Source organism: Amia ocellicauda, chromosome 7 (assembly GCF_036373705.1).
Source record: "Amia ocellicauda isolate fAmiCal2 chromosome 7, fAmiCal2.hap1, whole genome shotgun sequence".
Taxonomy (NCBI): domain Eukaryota; kingdom Metazoa; phylum Chordata; class Actinopteri; order Amiiformes; family Amiidae; genus Amia; species Amia ocellicauda.
Genome location: NC_089856.1, coordinates 37,316,843 through 37,339,297, shown reverse-complemented (window position 1 = coordinate 37,339,297; position 22,455 = coordinate 37,316,843). Strand labels below are relative to the sequence as shown.

General features: G+C 38.1%; 2 protein-coding genes and 1 pseudogene across 2 annotated transcripts; 1 reads left to right on the top strand and 2 right to left on the bottom strand.

Moving 5' to 3' along the window:
- The first annotated feature begins 824 nt into the window (after nucleotides 1-824).
- Nucleotides 825-6,764, top strand: LOC136753880 (vomeronasal type-2 receptor 1-like). The gene is made up of 6 exons (XM_066710262.1): nucleotides 825-947; nucleotides 4,003-4,154; nucleotides 4,487-4,772; nucleotides 5,009-5,539; nucleotides 5,624-5,824; nucleotides 6,657-6,764. The coding sequence occupies exons 1-6, from the start codon at nucleotides 825-827 to the stop codon at nucleotides 6,762-6,764; spliced, it is 1,401 nt and encodes a 466-aa protein (XP_066566359.1).
- Nucleotides 6,765-10,816: 4,052 nt separating this feature from the next.
- On the bottom strand, nucleotides 10,817-14,162 carry LOC136753879 (extracellular calcium-sensing receptor-like). Its single transcript, XM_066710261.1, has 6 exons — nucleotides 13,911-14,162; nucleotides 13,804-13,820; nucleotides 12,887-13,742; nucleotides 12,580-12,801; nucleotides 11,954-12,077; nucleotides 10,817-11,721 (listed from the first exon to the last, which is right to left on the bottom strand). Exons 1-6 carry the CDS (start codon nucleotides 14,160-14,162, stop codon nucleotides 10,817-10,819), a joined length of 2,376 nt encoding a protein of 791 aa, XP_066566358.1.
- Nucleotides 14,163-18,012: 3,850 nt separating this feature from the next.
- Nucleotides 18,013-21,702, bottom strand: LOC136753878 (extracellular calcium-sensing receptor-like; annotated as a pseudogene).
- Between the last annotated feature and the right edge of the window lie 753 nt (nucleotides 21,703-22,455).

Sequence of the window (22,455 nt, the reverse complement as noted above, 5' to 3'; positions counted from 1 at the left end):
GCAAACTGTAGCATAAGTTGGTTTAACTTAATTACTATTGTAACAGGTTTGCTTGACCTTAACCCTTCTGGGCTCTAATGGGAGACACACAGGTAAACCACACAACAGTGATACAAAGTAATAAACTTACAACCATCAGTAAACTAGACTGACCACTTTTAAGTCTATACGTCCATCTCCCAGCATCCCCTGAAGGAGCAGATGCATATTAAGGAGCCTGGGTGGCTCTAGCTTTCCGTGACCGTCACACTATAATTATGGACAACTGAATTAAACATTTTAATTTGAACTCAACTTCTACACCAAATTAAATTGTTCATTGATTTAAAAGTCTACTTTTATTAGTTTATTTTAGTAAAATAATTAAGTAGGAATTAATTAGGAATTGAATGACGTTGGCAACTGAAGACAAGAATTTGTGTTGATTGGTCAACAAAGTGGGGAGAAATGGGGGAAACGACCGATTCACCTGGATATACCCTCCAGTCACTTAATTAACCACTTAATTAACATACACTACAATTATCAATATGCAGCTCTGGAAAAAATTAAGAGACCATTGCAAATTAGTCTTAAATCAGCATCTCTACATGTATGGCAGCCATTCCATTCCAGTGTCTGTTGAATTTCAAGACAGGCACACCTCATTCTACTAAAAGAGGTACTGATTAGGTGATCACCCGAACCAAATCTTATTTAACAAGGAAAAGTATAAAAACTACTGCTGTGGTCATCACTATCATCTTGCAATAGGACCAGCTGGATGGCAAAACAGTGCTAGTAGTATCTCAAAAGTAATTGGAATAAAAAAATAACTACGGACCATGCCAAAAAAGGACCATGAGAAAAAGAATGGTTCATTTCTGGCTTTACTGGCAGAGGGATACAGTGAGTGTCGGGTTGCTTCCACCCTTAAAATGTCAAAGACGGCGGTTCATAAGAACAAGGTCAGGCAGCAGACTTTGGAGACAACAAAGCTACAGACTGACAGAGGGCAAAAATGACTCTCCACTGACCGAAATGACCGCCAACTAATTTGAATGTCACTCAAAAACCATAGGATGACATCAAGTGACCTACAAAAAGAATGGCAAACGGCAGCTGGGGTGAAGTGCACGGCAAGGACAGTTCGAAACAGGCTCCTAGGGGCAGGGCTGAAGTTGTGCAAAGCTAGAAAAAAGCCCTTCATCAAAGAAGAGCCAGGCTGAGATTTGCAAAAGACCATAAGGATTGGACTGGATTGGATTTTACAGCAGGACAATGCTGCATGCCACATAGCCAGGTCAATCAAGGTGTGGATGGAGGACCACCAGATCAAGACCCTGTCATGGCCAGCCCAATCTCCAGACCTGAACCCCATTGAAAACCTCTGGAATGTGATCAAGAGGAGGATGGATGGTCACAAGCCTTCAAATAAAGCCGAGCTGCTTGATTTCTTGTGCCAGGAGTGGCATAAAGTCACCCAACATCAATGTGAAGACTGGTGGAGAGCATGCCAAGATGCATTAAAGCTGTGATTGAAAATCAGGGTTATTTCACCAAATATTGATTTCTGAACTCTTCCTAAGTTAAAACATTAGTATTGTGTTGTTTAAAAATGAATATGAACTTATTTTCCTTGCATTATTCGATGTCTCACAACACTGCATCTTTTTCACCAGTTTTTTGGAAATTTTCTGCAAATAAATGCTCTAAATGACAATATTTTTATTTGGAATGTGGGAAATGTTATCAGTAGTTTATAGAATAAAACAAAAATGTTCATTTTACCCAAACACATACCTATAAATAGTAAAACCAGAGAAACTGATCATTTTCCAGTGGTCTCTTAATTTTTTCCAGAGCTGTGCATTTTATTATGGACAAAAGGGTGAAATCGTCTTACCTTTCCACAAATCTTCATGGATTCAACGTTCATGAACATAGTGGGTTCTGGGTATCAAACCAAGTAATTTACATGCCTCAAATAACTTTAATTTACTTGGGCAAACTAAAATAAATCAATTAAACATTACTTATTTAGAATCATTATTAATTTTACTTTCTTTTCTTGTTTTGTTCAAACATATACAAAATAAGTAATTCTGATCTGTCACAATTTAAGTTTGTCTTACTTAAGTGACAATGTTTTAAGTAATGTTTTAACTATTTCAGTGTGGTACTAGATTAATGATTTACAGAATAAATAATAATTTGAGAGATGCATGCAGGTTTAATATGCTTTCAGTAATATATTTATCATGAGTAGATAATAAGAAAATAATTTCATAAGGTTTAAACCAAAATAAAATTATGTAAATTGTGTACATTTATAATGTTTATTAAACATGATACAAGTAGGAATTTCAAGCAATGCATTTTTGTTTTTCTTATTTTATTAGTTATTTTATTAAGCTTATTAATATTAAATATTAGAAGCAAGAAAAAGTGAGACTGCTGTATGCAATGTTCTTTCCTTGAAGCACACCGACTTAATTCTTCTTTTTTTGTGCATTTATTCATAACTCATAGGTGTTGATTGGTGTGGGAAATCTGAATATATGTCCATCCATTCTTAAAAACAAACAAACAACAAATACTTAAATTATATCTTACTATCAAATACATTATAAGAAAAAAAATGTCATTCAGATAAATAATGGGGGAAAGAACTGTTCAAACATCTTCACAATATTAAAAATTATAATCATAATATAAATTGTATTAATAACCAAATAAAATGTTAAAATAACAGTGAAACAATAATGCAGTTGTGCACTGAGAGACATTCACACAAATCAGTTGGTAATCTACAAAATAACTTCACAACAGGCAAGTGTATGATACAAGGCTCTTATAAAGACACATGCAGAAAGCATAAAGATGCATAAAGAGTTACTGAGAAGCACAAGCACAGTGCCACAGGGCCCTTAGCAGGCCTTCAGAATTGTAACAATTTGGTTTGTCTTATGTTTTTAGTCTCCTTAAAATAAAAGCATATTCTGATTTTATTCTGGCTTATCCTGTCCTATGTTATACAGAGGGACAAATACATTTTCTCTTTACCTATACACATTTCCTTGATATTTGCATCCTCCAAATCTGTATGTACCATGTAATGGACTCAGTGATGGTTTCATCATGTCTATTCATAAGAGTCACCACAGCCCCCTTTTAAGCTGAAACTAAGCTCTCATCCAGCCTATCTCACAGCAGCCTGCAATCAGTGCAACATTAGCAGGGGAAAAGCTGCTATAGCCTAAAGCAAGCAAAACAAATCTCTGCTGAGATGTGAAGCTCTTCTTTGCCAACTGCCTTAAGCAGTATCATAATGAATTGTTCCTAAACATTAGCAGAAGTGCTACAACAAAACACTTCTTAATTAGTCATTAAATTCTGTGCAGTGTGTTAAGCAGGCACATTTGAGAGCACAGGGAGGAAACTGGGAATGCACTCCTGTACATTCAAAATCATAAGAGTACAACAATGATCCTATTCCATACCAGCAATGTTTTTATTTATTGATTGATTCAATAATTATTGATTGCTGTATTTATCTGTTTATCTTGTTTGCAGCCACAGGAACAAAATACTCTTGGAAGAATGATCTACTTAAAGTCAAAAAGCAAGTGCTCTCTGTAAGCTTTCCTCTTCTTTATAGAAAAACTAATTATTTGACCGGGTGCCATAAGAGAGAGAGAGAGAGAGAGAGAGAGAGAGAGAGAGAGAGAGAGAAAAAATCATAAACAACTGTTTCAAAGTACCTTGAGCATGTACAGAATGCAAGAGTGAGTAATTTGGTTCTTGCTCATCAGTAAAAGGAAGGTAATTTTCTTTCCACAGTTCCCTCTCTGGGGAACAAGATCCTGTTAAGTCTTAATTAGAATGTTTCCAAATATATAGAGCAGGCATAGAGCATTGAACACTTCCTGTGAGCTCTTCTCTCGTGTTTCTCTAAATATGTGCTTGTGTTTTGTTGTGTGCTTTTTATGTTCGCTATTTTTCCCGTTGTCTCTGGAACAGACTTCAGAATGCAAGATAGCAGCAGAGTCAGACAAGCTAGCCATGGTGAAACAGGGAGATGTCACAATCGGAGGACTGTTTTCAATCCATGATACAGTCATGGAGCCAGACCAGGCCTTCACGTCTAAACCCGTTTCTATGCGGTGCACTGGGTAAGTTGAATGTTAGTCTCAGATCATAACCATTGATAACATTCCAAATTGTGTCTACAATTCTCAACAGGAGAAGGATGTGTTTAGTATTTCTTACAACAAAACTACGGGTACCTTTCTTGGCAACAATATATCCTTTCTCATTTACAGTGCCTGTCATTGATTTAATTACATGTATGTGATCCTCCTATTCCTTCTCATACTTTTTCTTATTGTGATTGCTTCGTCTTGCTCTGTTTTGAATGTATTTCAGTCTGTTGGAACTATTTGTGAGTCTGACTGGGTGCACTATTTCTCTTCATTGAACATAACACCCATATCATTTGTTTCAGATTCAATTTTCGAACATTTAGATGGTCACAGACTATGATTTATGCTATTGAAGAAATCAATAAAGATGGGAATCTTCTTCCTAATATAACACTAGGCTACAAGATATATGATTCCTGCAATACTAATTTCCATGCTCTGAAAGCTGCAGTAACTCTTATGAATGGACAGGATGAAACAGTCACTGGATACAGCTGCAACCCCTCTGTACCAGTTGTCATGGGAGATGGTGGCTCAACTTTATCAATAGTGGTAGCCCGTTTCCTGGGTATCTTTAATGTTCCTCAGGTATGCATTCTATATTAATTGTTGATTTCTTTATAGTTTTTTTTCCAAACATCACAAACCTTTGACCCTCTTTTTCTTGAGAATGGTTTTACTTCTGTGTTCAACACTCTACTAGTCAGTCATTTGAGAGACAGTGTGAGGGACCAAATTATCTGAGGGGAAATGCGTTGTGTTGCTGTACCATATATAGATAGATAATTATTGGACATAGCAATTATTTGTTTTACACTCTCCAGGTCAGTTACTTCTCCACTTGTGCCTGCCTAAGCGATAAAAGGGAATTCCCTGCTTTCCTTCGGACCATCCCTAGCGATTTCTTTCAAGTGGAGGCATTAGTCCAGCTAGTGCAACGCTTTGGATGGACATGGGTAGGCACAGTTGCTGGTGACGATGACTATGGTCGACGGGGAGTCCAGATTTTCAATGAAGAGGTGAAGAAGTGTGGCGTTTGCATCGCGTTTTATGAGGTCGTGCCAAAGAACCACGCTAGGGATAAGATGTCAAAGATAGTGGAGACCATTAAAGCCTCCAGAGCCAGGGTGATCCTCGTGTTTTCTCTTGAGCAGGACGCACGTGCTTTATTTCATGAGGTGCTGCGCCAGAATGTGTCAGGAATTCAGTGGCTTGCCAGTGAAGCTTGGATCACAGCTGCCCTCCTTGCCACTCCAGAGTTCTCCAGCTTACTTGATGGTTCTGTGGGTTTTGCCATTCGCAGGGCTGAAATCCCAGGACTGAAACAGTTTCTCCTCAGGCTGCGCCCCTCAATGGTGAATGAAAACCCTTTTCTACCTGAGTTTTGGGAGGAAACCTTCAAGTGTTCTCTTCAAAGGGACAATGATTCAACACACAAGCTCATGTGTACTGGGACAGAAGATTTAGCTAGAGTGAACAATGTATACTCTGACGTGACACAACTGAGAATATCGTACAATGTCTACAAAGCTGTGTATGCAATTGCTCACTCCCTTGATGACATGAGCAAGTGTGAAAATGGCAGTGGACCCCTTGAACACAAATCCTGTCCAAATATTTCGGATTTTGAGCCATGGCAGGTAATTACCCTCTTCATTCTAAGTCTTTTTGTTTGTTTTGTAACCCCTGGCTGAATTTCAAAGTGACTTTTCTGAGATGATTCTCTTAATGATGATATGATTTGGGGAAAATATCTAATTGCGATTTTTCTGACAGATATTGCGATTTGCGATTTGATTTGTGATTTAATTTTGTAAAGTCAAGCTTCAGCTCAATATTCTCAATAGTGTCCAACATTTATTACACTTTCTTTTTAAATATCCAGTAATTAAACACTCACTTTTCTCTAATGCAAACAATTTCCAGTAAGAACAAATACAATTACCTTACCCTTCTGTAAACAAGCTCTTCTGACTTTGAAGTAAGGTAGGTCTAGCTTATATTGACAAAACACTAAATAATGATCACAAATGCTACACAAAATATTCACAATCAACTAAAACTGTCAGGACTGAAAACCAGCATTTAAAATATTGCACAGCACACATTCAAGTACAAATATTTTGAACTTGTTAACATTTTCTTCACACAGTAAAGGCTGCCAGTAAGTGGCATTACAAAAAAAAGTACAGAACAAATCTTCACTCCAACTGAAGTCTTACAATCACTTGAAACCGTTCAAACCCGCCAAACCTTCTACGGTCTACAGGGTCTGCCGTTTGCAGACAGCGAATCTTCAGCTCGATTGATAAAGTGCACAGTTAGATAGTTAGATACAAGTCTGTTGTTGTGGCGTAATATTCCACGTGTGTCAATTCCGTCTCAACCTTTATTCCTACATTCAATGTACAGCTGTGGGATTGCAACTCGGCTGAAATAAGTGCGAGAGTGAATTGTATATCTCCTGTCCAGCAATCGGATGAGGTTTTTAAACCCCTCTTTGGTCACTGCATTAAAAGGCACTATGTCTTTAGCGAGGTAATGGGTTATGGTGTTAGTTATCTCCTGGTGACTTCGTGAGGTCTTTTCATATGGTGTAACAGCTGCAAACAACTCTGAAATTGTACTTTGCTGTTGCTTGCTGCTATACTGAATGTCACTGGCAGTACTTTCAGTTGACTTTTCAGCAATGCATTCCTCAAATAGCCGCCTGCGGTGCTTTTTCAAGTGCTGGTGGAGGTTTGTTGTATTCCCACGTGTTGTGGCAACAATTCCACGACAGCTCTTTCAAATTACCTTTTCTTGTTAGGTGTCTGTCACTTCGAAGCCAAAACAATCCCATATTACCGAAGTGCTGTTTTTCTTTGGTATTAATTCTCCTAATGATCGCTCTAACTCTGTAGACGCCATAATCCCACTGCACCGCGCTTTCCTGTTTGATTTTTAATGGTGGGCGTTTACGCAGTTGGCTAGGGCAGTGCTGATTGGGGAGAATGGAGGTGCGCTCACTCAATTGGTTAGTAAGACTGCCACACAAAGAGCACAGTAATGCTTTTGTTCTGGGACACAGACTCGCTGCATATTTTTCATATCCCATGCACATCGCAGCCTTTTGCGAAAAGCTAATGACTTTCTAGAGACTTTCACTTGTAGTGCCTTTGTGTAATAATGAGTGGGTCCAAACTTTTTTTTTTTACATTATGTATTTGAAAGAGATAGCAAAAATGAAAATGTACTGGTTCTAGCCAAGAAGAAGCATGGATTTAAAAAAGTCTGGTTCCCTTGTATTTATTGATGATGTGATGTGCTGACAAAAGCAGCAGGATGAATTCTGCAGTGTTTAGGTCTATATGATCTGCTCAGATTCAGCCAAATGCTTCAAAACTCATTGGATGGCGCTTCACAGTGCAAATGGACAATGACTCAAAGCATACTGCGAAAGCAACCCAAGACTTTTTTAAGGCAAAGAAGTGGAATGTTTACAATGGCCAAGTCAGTCACCTGACCTGAATCCAATTGAGCATGCATTTCACTTGAAGGCAGAACTGAAGGCAAAACGCCCCAAGAACAAGCAGGAACTAAAGACAGCTGCAGTGCAGGCCTGGCAGAGCATCACCAGGGAAGAAACCCAGCATCTGGTGATGTCTGTGGGTTCCAGACTTCAGGCAGTCATTGACTGCAAAGGATTTGCAACCAAGTATTGAAACTCCCAATTTAATTCATGATTATGTTAGTTTGTCCAATTACTTTTGAGTCCCTAAAATTGGGGGGACCACAAATAAAAATAGGTGTAATTCCTACACCGTTCACCCAATTTGGATGTAACTACCCTCAAACTAAAGATGAAAGTCTACACTGGTGGTGGCATACAGAGACAAAATTATGACAATTGTGTCACTGTCCAAATATTTATTAACCTAACTGTACAATCCCAAAGCTGTGGGGTGTAAAACACTGTGTTGTATTTGCTTTCCTTGTTCAAAGCTTCTGCACTACTTGAAACATGTACAGTTCACCAATACATTTGGTGAGGAGACTAAGTTTGATGACAATGGGGATCCTGTCGCAATGTATGATCTTATGAACTGGCAACAAACACCTGCTGGCTTGGTGGGGTTTGTTACTGTGGGAACATTTGATGGAACATTGACTATCGACAACCAACTGAAAATCAGACCAGAAACGATCATATGGAATGGGCAACAAACTGAAGTAAGCTGGAACATTATTGTGAAAAAGGGGGTATGCGTCATTGTTTTAATGTTTTTATGTATGTAATGTGTTCATGTGTCTTCATTAAGTTTACAACTAAAACATCACTAGCCTACATTCTGAGTGATTCATGTCTAATCATATATCCCAATGGACTATTGCATGGCGTGACTATGATATACATTTCTCTTGTATGTTTTATCATTGTTGCTAGTATATTGAGTTTTTTCTCCCTTATGTGTTTGACCTCCTGGATTACATAGTAGATCTCTAATTGAAACAGTTCTTGTATGGTCTCACCAACAGATTCCAAAGTCAGTTTGTAGTAGCAGTTGCCCACCAGGAACAAGAAAGGCAATCAGACCTCGATTTCCTGCCTGCTGCTTTGACTGTATACTGTGCGCAGATGGGGAGATTAGCAATCAGACAGGTAAACAAGTAATATATGCATTAACCTTTTCATATTGAGCTTGTACATGTTTTATTCATTTATTTGTATAATATAATATTTGCCCATATATTCAGCTGACACAAGTTTCACTCTCATCATAACAGTATTGGAGCTGAATTCAATGGTTTTCATAACAATTGAGAATATGCAGCTCAGGAGCATCTTACATTTTTAGTGCATATTGTACTTCTCTTCTAGTCGCTTGGAATTTTAACTTAACAAAACACACATTTTAAACAGCTGTAGCTTGTCATCCATGTAATTGACTTCAAACTACACCAAAGTACACCAAAATGTATGGCAGTGGGAATCTGTTAGCCTTTTATGAGACCCAATAATATATCCATGGTCTTCCATTCCAATTCACAAATAAACAAATGTGTCTAGAGCAAAGTATATTAACCCAGGCTTGTGTTGCTGTTGTTGTTGTTGTTGTTGTTGTTTTTTTGGGGTGTGGGGTAAAAATATAATGAATGTCTTAGTGGCAGGAATGTAATGAATAGGTTAAGTACATATTGGAAACATACATATCATAGAATTGTTCTCTCCTCCTTTAGATTCCATAGAATGCTTCAAATGCTTTCCAGAATTTTGGTCCAATGAGAGACGAGATCTGTGCATCCCTAAACAAGTGGAATATCTTTCCTATTCAGATACAATGGGAATGACCTTGTTAGCTGTGTCATTAGTGGGGTCTTGTCTTACCATTGCTGTAGCGTCCATATTTGCACATTACAGAAACACACCTATTGTTAGAGCAAATAATTCTGAGCTCAGCTTTCTGATCTTATTTTCCCTGGTTCTGTGCTTTCTCTGCTCCTTAGCTTTCATAGGACAACCAACAGTGTGGTCTTGCATGCTGCGCCACAGTGTTTTCAGCATTGCATTTGTTCTTTGCATTTCATGCATTCTGGGGAAAACCATTGTGGTACTGATGGCATTTAAAGCAACCCTTCCAGGAAACAAACTGATGAAATGGTTTGGCCCTGCACAGCAGAGAATCATAATTTTCCTTTGTACTTTAGTTCCAGTCATGATTTCTACCATGTGGCTAATTCTTTTTCCTCCTACACCCAGGAAATCTCTGACATATGAAAGTTCAAAAATTATTCTACAATGTGATGTGGGATCTATTACAGCTTTTTCTCTTGTTCTGGGGTACATTGGCCTTTTGTCAAGTTTTAGCTTGGTGCTTGCTTTCTTAGCTCGTAAACTACCAGACAATTTCAATGAGGCCAAGTACATTACTTTTAGCATGCTTATTTTCTTTGCTGTGTGGATAGCTTTTGTGCCTGCTTATGTGAGTTCACCTGGCAAGTACACCGTTGCCACAGAAATCTTTGCAATCTTGTCATCCAGCTTTGGACTTCTAGTCTGCTTGTTTTTCCCAAAATGCTACATTATATTAATTAAACCAGAACAAAATACAAAGAGGAATATAATGGGGAAAACAGGATCACAAAAGCTATCATAATTTTAACATATACTGTTGTTGGTGTATGTATGTAAGTATGTATGCTTGGATGGATGGATTTATGTATGTAGTTTTGAAACCTGTAGAGACATAATTTCAGAATAAACACTTTAACAAAACAAAAACTTTAACAAAAGCCACAGAACAAACTAGGGGTTTTCACAATTGTGTGAAATTATTATGCTAAAACAATGACAGTGATTTAACACAATATACACAAATATTTTGAGGATTTTAAGGCCATGATCTTTATAGATTTGTGTAGATAAGCTTCACTTAGGGGACTTCACAGGTACAACAGTATACAGTTCATATCTCTACAAATTGTGGAATCCTGTGACAAGAAAGAGAAAACTGAGTATTGTTTGCAATAAAAACTTATACCCATCTATGTTTGAAACAAATACATCTTTATTTCAAATAGGTATATACACATTGATTAATTTGTCACATTCTTTAAAATATTTATATATTAAATATTTATATATGATTTGATTATTTAACAACTTTTCCCATCAAATATTGTTTAGTATTTTTCTTTGGTTTCAATAAAATAACATAGCATTTTGGCACAAAGATGCATGACAGAAGACCAAATGCCGATGCCAGAATGGCAAAGATCTGCACAGCTACAGTGTACTTTCCTGGGGTGCTCACATACGTTGGAATAAAGGTTATCCACACTGCAAAGAATATGAGCATACTGAAAGTGATCAACTTTGCTTCATTAAAATTGTCAGGTAAATTTCGGGCAAGAAAGGCAATAACAAAACACATGCAAGCTAACAACCCAATGTAACCCAAAACACACCAGAAGCCAAGAGCAGAGCCAACAGCACATTCCAAGATGATTTTAGCACTCTGGTACCTGGTGTTATGTTCAGCATAGGGAGGGCTGGTAGTTAGCCACACAATACAAATGATGATTTGCACAGAGGTGCATACAAAGACACTGGCTCTCTGTTGTGCACGACCAAACCACTTCATGATATCACTACCAGGAAGCGTGGCTCTGAAAGCAATGAGGACAACCACTGTCTTCGCCAGAATGCAGGAAATGCACAGAGCAAAACTCACTCCAAACGCTGTGTAGCGGATCATGCAGGACCAGTCTGTTGGCTCCCCTATGAACGTGAGAGTAATAAGGAAACACAGAACGAGGAACAACAACAGTAAAAAGCTTAACTCCATGTTATTGGCACGGACGATGGGAGTATTTCTGAAGATGATGAAAACCCCAGAAACAGCTGCAGTAGCACAGGCTCCAAATACTGAAACCACAGTTAGTATGATTCCCATTGACTCGTAATAAGACAAGAACTCAACATCTTTTGGGATGCACTGATCTCTTGCTTGGTTAGACCACATGTCCAGTGAACACCTGCTGCAATCTAGAGAGTCTGTAGGACAGGTGAAACAAACACAAAAACATGATCATATTGTACCTCCAAGAATGATTTAATGAGTTTAGTCAGCATAACCTTATGTGCATATCAGTGAGTGCATATCAGTAACTAAATACACCTTTATAAAACTGCCTCTTCATTATTAAATATTGATATTGTGAGTTTAACATCATTTCTAAGATTGATGGTTATTGTATGTGAGTCCTGCTAGCATGCAGTACTTTACCCGTCTGGTTACTAATCTCCCCATCAGCACATGGTACACAGTCAAAACAGCAGACTGGCTCTCCCTTGCGAGTGGCCTTTCTTGTGCCTGGGGAACAGCTCTCACTGCACACAGATCGAGGGGCCTGGAGAGAAGCATTACAACCCATACACAGAAACCATGCTGGCTTAGAACAAAGCATAGCAAATGCAGAATAAACATGCTAATGATGACTGCCCACCTGTTAGACATGCAATATTGGGTTAAGAGAGACAGACATTAAGAAAATCAGTAACAAGTGAGCCACCAATCCCAATCATAGTATTACACCATAAAACAAGTATCTTGAAATACAATTTATTTTTAACAATTGAGAGCTTACTTGTTTGATGTCTCCAGTAATAAATCTGTTTATGAATCTCAGGCAAAACTTTCAGATTGAAGCATCAACAACAATAACAACAATCAAATACCACTTACATATAAATAAATGGGGATGAGAGCAACATATTGAATGAGGTCTGTTGCATACCAAAATTCACCAGTAAGTTATTGTTGATTAATGTCAACAAGTAAATGGATGGAGAACACATAAAGAAGAGTGTATAAAATGTTGAATATTTTAAAAATGGATAAGTTAGCCTAACCTGCTGCCCTCTATGCCAGCGAATGGCCGATTCATTTATAACCAGCTCGTTCTCGCTGCCCAGAGACGCGTCATAATAACCGACTTTCACGAGCTGCAGTGACCCGTCGGCGCCCTCGTGCCAGTTCATGAGATCATAGGAGGCGATCGGGTCTCCGTTCTCATCAAAGCGCACCTCCTCTCCCAGGGCGCTGAAACTCACGCGTTTCATGTAATGCAACAGCTAAAAGAAATTAAGCAGACATATCAATAAACAGTAATTATGCGACCTCGGCCACGTTTTGGTGCCATCTTTCCTGCAAACTCACCTGCCAGGGAACAACCCGTTTCACGTCCCCGCACGTCTCATTTGTAAAGGGACCGTTTCCACTCACACAGGCGTTCATGTCGTGCAGTGCGTGCGCTATGAGATAGACAGCTTTGTACACATTATAGGAAACCCGCAGCTGGGACACGTCTGAATATGGAGAGAGCACCTCCTCCAGACTCTCCAGTCCCGTGCAAGGCTTCCTGGACACTGCGCCCCCGTGCGAGTGGGTGTTCCGGGACCCGTTCAATTTACAGTCAAACGTCTCTTCCCAGAATTCCGCAATGAATGGGAATCCGTCTGCATCCGACAGACGCAACCTGCCCAGAAAAGCTTTCAGACCCGGAATGTCAGCCTTGCGGATTGCAAACCCAATAGTTCCAATCAAGACGTCTTTGAATTCACTCCACAGAGATTTCCCAGTAGCCCAGGCTTCTCCCGCTATCAATTGTATGTCTGTGATGTTCTGACGGTAAAATTCGCCTAAAATAGACTGTAATTCAGATTCTCCAGAAAAGCTAACAACCACTTTTGCGGAAGATAGTTTTATGACTTCTGTCACCTCCATGATATCTGCTTTGTCCATGGCAGTTGGGTAGAAGTGAGTGTATGCCACGCACACGTCCCGTTTGCTGGCTTCTTCTAGGAAAAGCTGAATTGCAAAGCGAGCATAGTCGTTGTCTCCTCCGATGGCTCCCACCCAGGTCCATTTGAAATGATTGACAAGTTTAGCTATCGCCTTAATCTGAAAGGCATCACTTGGCATCGTTCGGAGGAATGTGGGAAACTGTTTTTTGTCGCTTAAGCAATTGCATGAAGCAAAGTAGCTCACCTGTAAATGCAATGAGTGGAAGAGGCTAATTCGTTTTTATCTATAAAAATGTAAATACATAAAAGCACCAAATATCATTGTTTTACCGTTGAGTTTCCATGTGCTGTTTACAGGATTCAAAGGAGTTCAAGTTTGTAAAATGCCTTAAGCAAAGTTTAAAATATGATAAATAAATTCCATTACAACTACTTACCAATGGTATATGAAAGGGCCCCAATGTCCGCAGCACCGCCATAGATCTCCCCGATCCCGCATCTCCAATGATAACCGGGGACAGTGGCCCCGCGGCGCCAGCACAGAGTTCCCCAAACTGTCCATTAACCAGAACGAGGGAACTGCGCTGGGAGGCGTGCATGTCATCACAGCTGTCCAGAATACGATAGCCCAGGTTTAAGTTAGGGAGAATGTCCTCTCTCTTGTTTATTTCGTTGATGGCAAAAATCATGGTTTTCATCCAGCGAAGTGCCCGTGGACTAAAACTAAAGCATACCGCAACTTACATGTATTATAATTGTCATTTATAATAATAATAATAATAATAATAATAATAATAATAATAATAATTATTATTATTATTATTATTATTAGTGACTGAAACGTAAGCTAATAATAGGACAGTATTTTGACAAACTGTTATACGTGAAGTATTTCCATTTACAGCGTCTGAATGTGTGGACCTTTAAAGCAGTGCTATTTCACATTCCATTTCACTAAAGAAAAATAAAAATAATATATTTAATAAACTGACTTACTCTATGCACTGTGGTGGCTTGGGTTGACTCTTAAATAAGGGGAGATAGAGAGGGGATCTGTAATGCAAAGGAAATAGTCCACCTAGAATCACATCCCCGTCCTGAGAAAAGCTGGGAGCATCACTCTCGCCTCGAAATGTACACGTTCCCACATCTGTGCCCAAACAGTCCAGTTCTTTGAAGAGAAAAAGCGACACTAGCAGCAGATCAAGGCGTGGGCGTGCCATTTCCGGTACAAGTTGTGGAATCCAGGTGTCCCTTCCCTTATATATGATTAGTGAAGTCGTTCATGCTGAATTGTCTCATAAAAACAGGTAGAACGTCCCAATAGAGATTACTTTACGATTCAATTTCATGTGCCCGAAGGCTTCCCTTAACCTATTTCCCACGTGTACTTTTAATTCCACACAAAGTAATTATATTGCAAAGACACTGTACGATATATGATGATGATGATGATGATTTATTATTAGTATTATTATTATTATTATTATTATTAGTAGTAGTAGTAGTAGTAGTAGTAGTAGTAGTAGAATATTATTATTATAATTATACATAAAACAAACACAGACACATATGCAAGTGAATAAAATGTCAGAAAATAATCCTTCTTAGTAATTATGGTATTTAAGCATGACATTTCAGTTAATTGTGTTGTCTTATTGTGTGCCGACACATATTTTTTCTGCGCGTCCTTCACAGGAATGGTAATGTACTATAATGTGTGTGCAGGTGTTCTCCGGGTTGTGTGGGTAAGGAACAGAGGAGGCTAATGGTGTCGTATGTTGAGTCATGGTTGCTCTCCATGGTGCTGATGCCATGATTTGTTCTGAAGTGTAGGGAAGTGACTCTACTCTCTTTTTCAGACAGTTGATTCAAAGACTGTTACCAACTCAGTTGAATTTTGGAAATTAAGATGCTTCTGTGGGCTGAGCTGCCCAATACGCATATCTAATATTGTGCTTCTGAATAGTCACCTGCCTTTTCTACAAGGCGGAACTATGTTTTATACATTATTGGATTGTTCAGATCATTTTCGACACAAACGCGGGGAAACTAGAGGAAACAAAAGAAACGGTTCCGATCCAAATGTAAGTAATCTGTTTTTTCAGCTGTTATTAATATGTGTTCGTCATATTTAATGGAATGTTTAATTCATAATGCTGTCATATGACTAAACCGATTTCTCATATTCAAAACAAATACAGAGGAAACAGTTTTGATATGTAAAAATAAATCGTCTGTAATTTAAAATGGCAAACGTAATCACAAGTTTCACTTAGAGCATGTTTCTATTCATGCTTATCTAAATATAACACATAATTAGAATGATCTGTATTATTTTTGTTGTTCATTGAGCTAAATCCATACATTTGAATTAAAAAATGGAAAACATTTTAAACTATATTATGCAGTGATTCGTTTTTAATTTTTTATTAAGTTATAAAAAGTGAGAGTATTGAACATGTTTATGAAAACTGAATGCAATTTCGGACATTAGACTAAATAAAGAGGTTTATTGCGCTAATCTTTTCCTCTGTTTGGTCCCTCTATCCCTTGGGCAACTTTGTGTCTGTTTCCCCTTTGCCAACAGCAGTCCTTTTTAGCCCTGTATTGCATTTCTTACTCAGTATTACTTTTTCTAATAAAACATAACACAGTAAAGCATAATGTGGTGGACTATGGTAATAACAATGTCAAATATGGTACTATGGTTTACTGCAGTTAAAACATAAAGGTAGAATGATGTACTGTGCAAAAAAACACTGTAACATGTAGTGTGGTGCAATTACAATTTTCTACCTCTGATTAAAATTCCATACACTTTCCTTGATTGTGCAGATTGGGCGAGGGGGGGGGGGTGTTGAAGCATGTGCACCCTCCACCCTGATACTCTCGGACTATGCATACCTAGAAGGCAGTTTGGCCTTGATGTTACATTGCAAAACACACAACCAAAAGCACCATTACATTGTTTTGGTTAATTGTGCAGTGTTATTTTACTAGCAGGCAATATTATTGAAAATATATGTTTTACTTGGAACACCTGTTTTGAGACCTAGGTTGATGGGTCATGTAAAGGATAAATATATAATGTGCAAGTCAATTTTAACTTTATATGGCCTAGATGCCTAAGCTAGAATGTCTATGACACATTTGTCCTTTAACTGGTGCACTTTTTTCACCTACAGCAACTTAGGAAATACTTTATTTTAAATAGTACTGGAGGTCCAAAGATGTAACCTGCTGTTTCTTTCAGTGTCTGCTCTTATTTCATAATTCATTGTATTACTTTCTGCAAAGTCCTGTCATTTTCAAATGAGAACTATATTCTTCTATTTATTAGTAAAACTCCCCATCTAGTGGACCTTTTTAGTTATTACATATTTTATTACACACATTTGAACATTTTGTAATCATGTGTGTTCTGAAAACAGATAATAAGGATCTTCATTTTGGAAGATACTGAAATTTTGAAAAGTAAGCTCTGCATTCTTGTTTGATCTGTGGCATTAATTTATACTGTAACCAAGAGCGTATGATCTATATTGAATACAGTATAAGAAACGAAAGTAAATTTACCATGTAGCAAAGTTGGCGCATCATTTAGGAAAGTAAAATCTAAAACATACAGCATAAGAATACCATTGAATTATTTAGCACAAGTAGCATATTTTCCAGGTCTGCATTCATCAATCAACCTTCTAGTGATTGTGAATTATTTACTTGTATGTTTGTTATTTACATTACATTACATTACATTGTGAATTCATATAATTCTGAGTATTAGATGGAGCACAATGTAGGAGACTAAAGTTATATTAATATATTATTTGAAATTATAAATATTCATAGATATTGTATAACAGAATTATATGTCAGCTAAACAACATATTTCATTTGCAGTTAAAAATGTTTCTTACATTAAAGAGTGTCAACCTTCATCAGAGAAATTGGGCCAGATTAAATCAAAAATATGACCCACCCGCTAAAAGAAAACTACAGAATTGTACTCAGTTGCGGCTTCATTTTTAGTAAGATGACACTATCTTCTAATCATAAATGTAACCGATATGTTTAACGGGTTCGTAGTTTGCTATTAGTGGGTGGGTCAAAGTTTTGATTTAATCCGTCCCATGGTCTCTTAAACCATAATATGTTCTACTTTGACTTTTGGTAGAATGTGGACTACAAATTAGTACATATACATTAGTACATATTTGCACCATTTACAAATTGTTCCCTGTATTTGATGAAACATAATATCCTACCACTGTGCTTTTCTGTATTATTATTATTTTTCTATACCAGACTAAACCAATAATACAATTTGCATCTTAAACATGTATAAGTTTAGTATAGCCATTTTGTATGCCCATATACCATGGGAAGACATGGTACTTAAGATTCTTGAAATAATGCACCAAATAAATATGAGGAAAACATCATAAAGTACAGATGATGCAAGATAAAGTAAAATATAGTGGAAACCTATGATAAAAGTGCTATGTTACCATGTAAATGTCAAATGATGAACTTTCATTAAGGATTCAGAAGAGGTTTTAACATTGTTTCACAAAACTTTGTTTTAACTTATCAGTTCAATTACTGATCCAGGAATATAATGAAAATGGTTTACTTTCTGATTTGATGTCTTTTATCACCTTTTCCCATCAAATGTTTTTTAGTATTGTTCTCTGGTTTCAATAAAATAACATAGCATTTTGGCACAAAGATGCATAACAGGAGACCGAATGCCGATGCCAGAATGGCAAAGATCTGCACAGCTACAGTGTACTTTCCTGGGGTGCTCACATACGCTGGAATAAAGGTTATCCACACTGCAAAGAATATGAGCATACTGAAAGTGATCAACTTTGCTTCATTAAAATTGTCAGGTAAATTTCGGGCAAGAAAGGCAATAACAAAACACATGCAAGCTAACAACCCAATGTAACCCAAAACACACCAGAAGCCAAGAGCAGAGCCAACAGCACATTCCAAGATGATTTTAGCACTCTGGTACCTGGTGTTATGATCAGCATAGGGAGGGCTGGTAGTTAGCCACACAATACAAATGATGATTTGCACAGAGGTGCACACAAAGACACTGGTTCTCTGCTGTGTAGGACCAAACCATTTCATTACATCACTACCAGGAAGGGTGGCTCTGAAAGCAATGAGGACAACCACTGTCTTCACCAGAATGCAGGAAATGCACAGAGCAAAACTCACTCCAAACGCTGTGTAGCGGATCATGCAGGACCAGTCTGTTGGCTCCCCTATGAACGTGAGAGTAATCAGGAAACACAGAACGAGGAACAACAATAGTAAAAAGCTTAACTCCATGTTATTGGCACGGATAATGGGGGTATTTCTTAAGTTACTGAACACTCCTGATATCACAGTAGTAGCACAGGCTCCAAATACTGAAACCACAGTTAGTATGATTCCCATTGTATCATAATAAGACAAGAACTCAACATCTTTTGGGATGCACTGATCTCTTGCTTGGTTAGACCACATGTCCAGTGCGCATTTCTTGCAATCTAGAGAGTCTGTTGGAGGGGGAAATAAAAACATTGCATTAACCTAATTTAGAATAGTAACTAAATAAGGAGTTGATTATGTAAATGTATTATATAATTATCCAAAGCATTATTGATGTTGAGAGTTTAGATTATGAAATCTACTTTTTTTGAAGATTATTTTCCCAAGAAGGTAGCAGGCATTTCTTTACCTGTCTGGTTGCTAATCTCCCCATCAGCACATGGTACACAGTCAAAGCAGCAGACTGGCTCTCCCTTGCGAGTGGCCTTTCTTGTGCCTGGGGAACAGCCGTCACTGCACACAGATATGGGGGCCTAGAAAGGTGCATTACAACCCACACACACCATGCTAGTTAAGGCACATTTATTTCTACATCTTTCAGCCCTTTATACACATTTTTACAAAAATGTCAATTGATTATTCTTATTAATATTATGATTATGATCACGTCTGCATGTGTGTGCATTTTAAGTAAATGGATATTTTTCCATTATTCCATTACTAATTTAACACAGATCTTGAAATAAATTAGTATCAGCGCATAGGCTATTCATTCGTATTGATATTATTATTATTATTATTATTATTATTATTATTATTATTATTATTATTATTATTATTATTGAAAGCTCAGGAATGAAAGGAACAAAGATCACAGCAGGATTTTGACCTCCTGAAATAGGCACTGTTGCATACCAAATATGTCCAATAAATTCATATTTTCTAAAAATGTTAACCTGGATGTCAGCAGAAAACACAAAAAGAAGAGTGCATAAAACGTCCAATATTTTAAAACGGGGTGAATTAAACCAACCTGCTGCCCTCTATGCCAGCGAATGGCCGATTCATTTATAACCAGCTCGTTCTCGCTGCCCAGAGACGCGTCATAATAACCGACTTTCACGAGCTGCAGTGACCCGTCGGCGCCCTCGTGCCAGTTCATGAGATCATAGGAGGCGATCGGGTCTCCGTTCTCATCAAAGCGCACCTCCTCTCCCAGGGCGCTGAAACTCACGCGTTTCATGTAATGCAACAGCTAAAAGAAATTAAGCAGACATATCAATAAACAGTAATTATGCGACCTCGGCCACGTTTTGGTGCCATCTTTCCTGCAAACTCACCTGCCAGGGAACAACCCGTTTCACGTCCCCGCACGTCTCATTTGTAAAGGGACCGTTTCCACTCACACAGGCGCTCATGTCGTGCAGTGCGTGCGCTATGAGATAGACAGCTTTGTACACATTATAGGAAACCCGCAGCTGGGACACGTCTGAATATGGAGAGAGCACCTCCTCCAGACTCTCCAGTCCCGTGCAAGGCTTCCTGGACACTGCGCCCCCGTGCGCGTGGGTGTTCCGGGACCCGTTCAATTTACAGTCAAACGTCTCTTCCCAGAATTCCGCAATGAAGGGGAATCCGTCTGCATCCGACAGACGCAACCTGCCCAGAAAAGCTTTCAGACCCGGAATGTCAGCCTTGCGGATTGCAAACCCAATAGTTCCAATCAAGACGTCTTTGAATTCACTCCACAGAGACTGTGCTGTTGCCCAGGCTTCGCTTGCTATCCATTGTATGTCTGTGATGTTCTGACGCCTACATTCTCTCAGTATCGACTGTAGTAAAAGTTCTCCAGAAAAATTAAGGACCACCTTTGCTGATGATCTTTTAATAATATTCGTTACCTCGATTGTGTCTTCTCTGTTAAGACCAATAGGGTAGAAGTGAATGTATGCAGCACATACATTGAATTTCTGGGATTCTTCTATGAAGTGCTGAGCTGCAAAGTGTGCATAATCGGAGTCTACACCTATGACTCCCACCCAGGTCCAATGGAAATAATAAACAAGCTTCACTATTGCCTTAATTTGAAAGGCGTCACTTGGCATAGTTCTCATAAAAGTCGGAAATTCCTTTTTATTGCCAAGGCAGCTGCACGAAGCAAAGTAGCTCACCTGGAAGGAGAAAAATAAAATGTTGTATATAGCTGAAAATGATAATGTAGTAACTGCTTTTTAGATCTTTTGACAAAGTATGAACATGGCTTACCAGAGGGATACGAAAGGACCCCAGTGTTCTTAGAGCCGCTATAGAGACGCCTGACGCCGCATCTCCTATAATGACAGGAGAGGCGGGTCTCCCAGCTGCTGCACACGTGTAGTTAGTGGACTGGACCGGCTGTCCGTTCACCAGAACCAGGGAACTTCTCAAGGAAACGGGTATGTCATTACAGCTGTCCATGATCTGGTACCCCAGTTTTACATCAGGAAGAAGGTCTTGACGATTGTTTATTTCCTGAATGGCGAAGATCATGGTTTGCATCCATCGCAGTGCTCGAGGACTGAAACTAAACGGACAGAAAATCATGCGTCATTATTATTATTATTAATATTATTATTATTATTATTATTATTATTATTATTATTATTATTATTATTATTATAACAGTAATACTTATAACTTACTATGCATAATTAATTGTATCTGGTTTCTTCTCAAAAGATTGAAAAAAATATGCTGGTGCAAAGGGAATAATCCACCCAGAACTACATCGCCTTCCTCATACAGGCTTGGAGTGTCATATTCTCCTAGAAATGTACAAGCTGTGCCTTCAGTGCCCGTGTTGTGGAGTCTAGTTAGGAAAGGAGCTGTCAACGCGAACAGGACGATGCCAAAGCATGCCATTTCTGTCAGAAGTTAAGGAATAATCGTCTATCTCATCGATTAAGTGAGAGTCTACTACCACATGTTTGTCTTGAATATATAAACTGACATAAATTAATTGGAAGGGAGATAATGTTTCCAATTCAATGGAAACATTATGGTCTCCTGTATTTGGCCAGAGGGTACACAGAAACGCATCTCCCTTGTGGATAGTAAGCCTATACAAATAAAAAGTTATTTTAGGAAATATAATTTATGTAAAGGGCACATTTAATGAGTGGAAAATTGTTTGATTTTGTTTATTAAATGTATTTTTATAGCATAATAAGTATATCCAAAATCATTCATGTCAGTCAAAATAATATGTTTTATAGTAAACAAGATTTCGACTGAAAGTATACAAATCTGACTGTATCAGTACAGTCCCTGATATCACTATACTTTAGCCTAGTGATCAGCGATCAAGAATACCAAGCTACAGTTTGTACGTATGCCTGACATACAGAGAATTGGTATAATTAATTAATACATACATATTCTGCAACTGCACATAACAGAGTACAAAGAAATTGAAATGTATGGACGGTCACAAGTAGGCTATATGTCTGTACATTTCAATATATTTCACAGAGCTTTTATTCAGCTGTACATGTTCAGTGGTCCTGTTCACATGTCACACTATGATAGACTATTATATTTGACTGTTCCTTGTAGATTGTTTAATTAAACTAATTGTTTCACTACACTCATACATCTTCACCGTCTGATGACTGT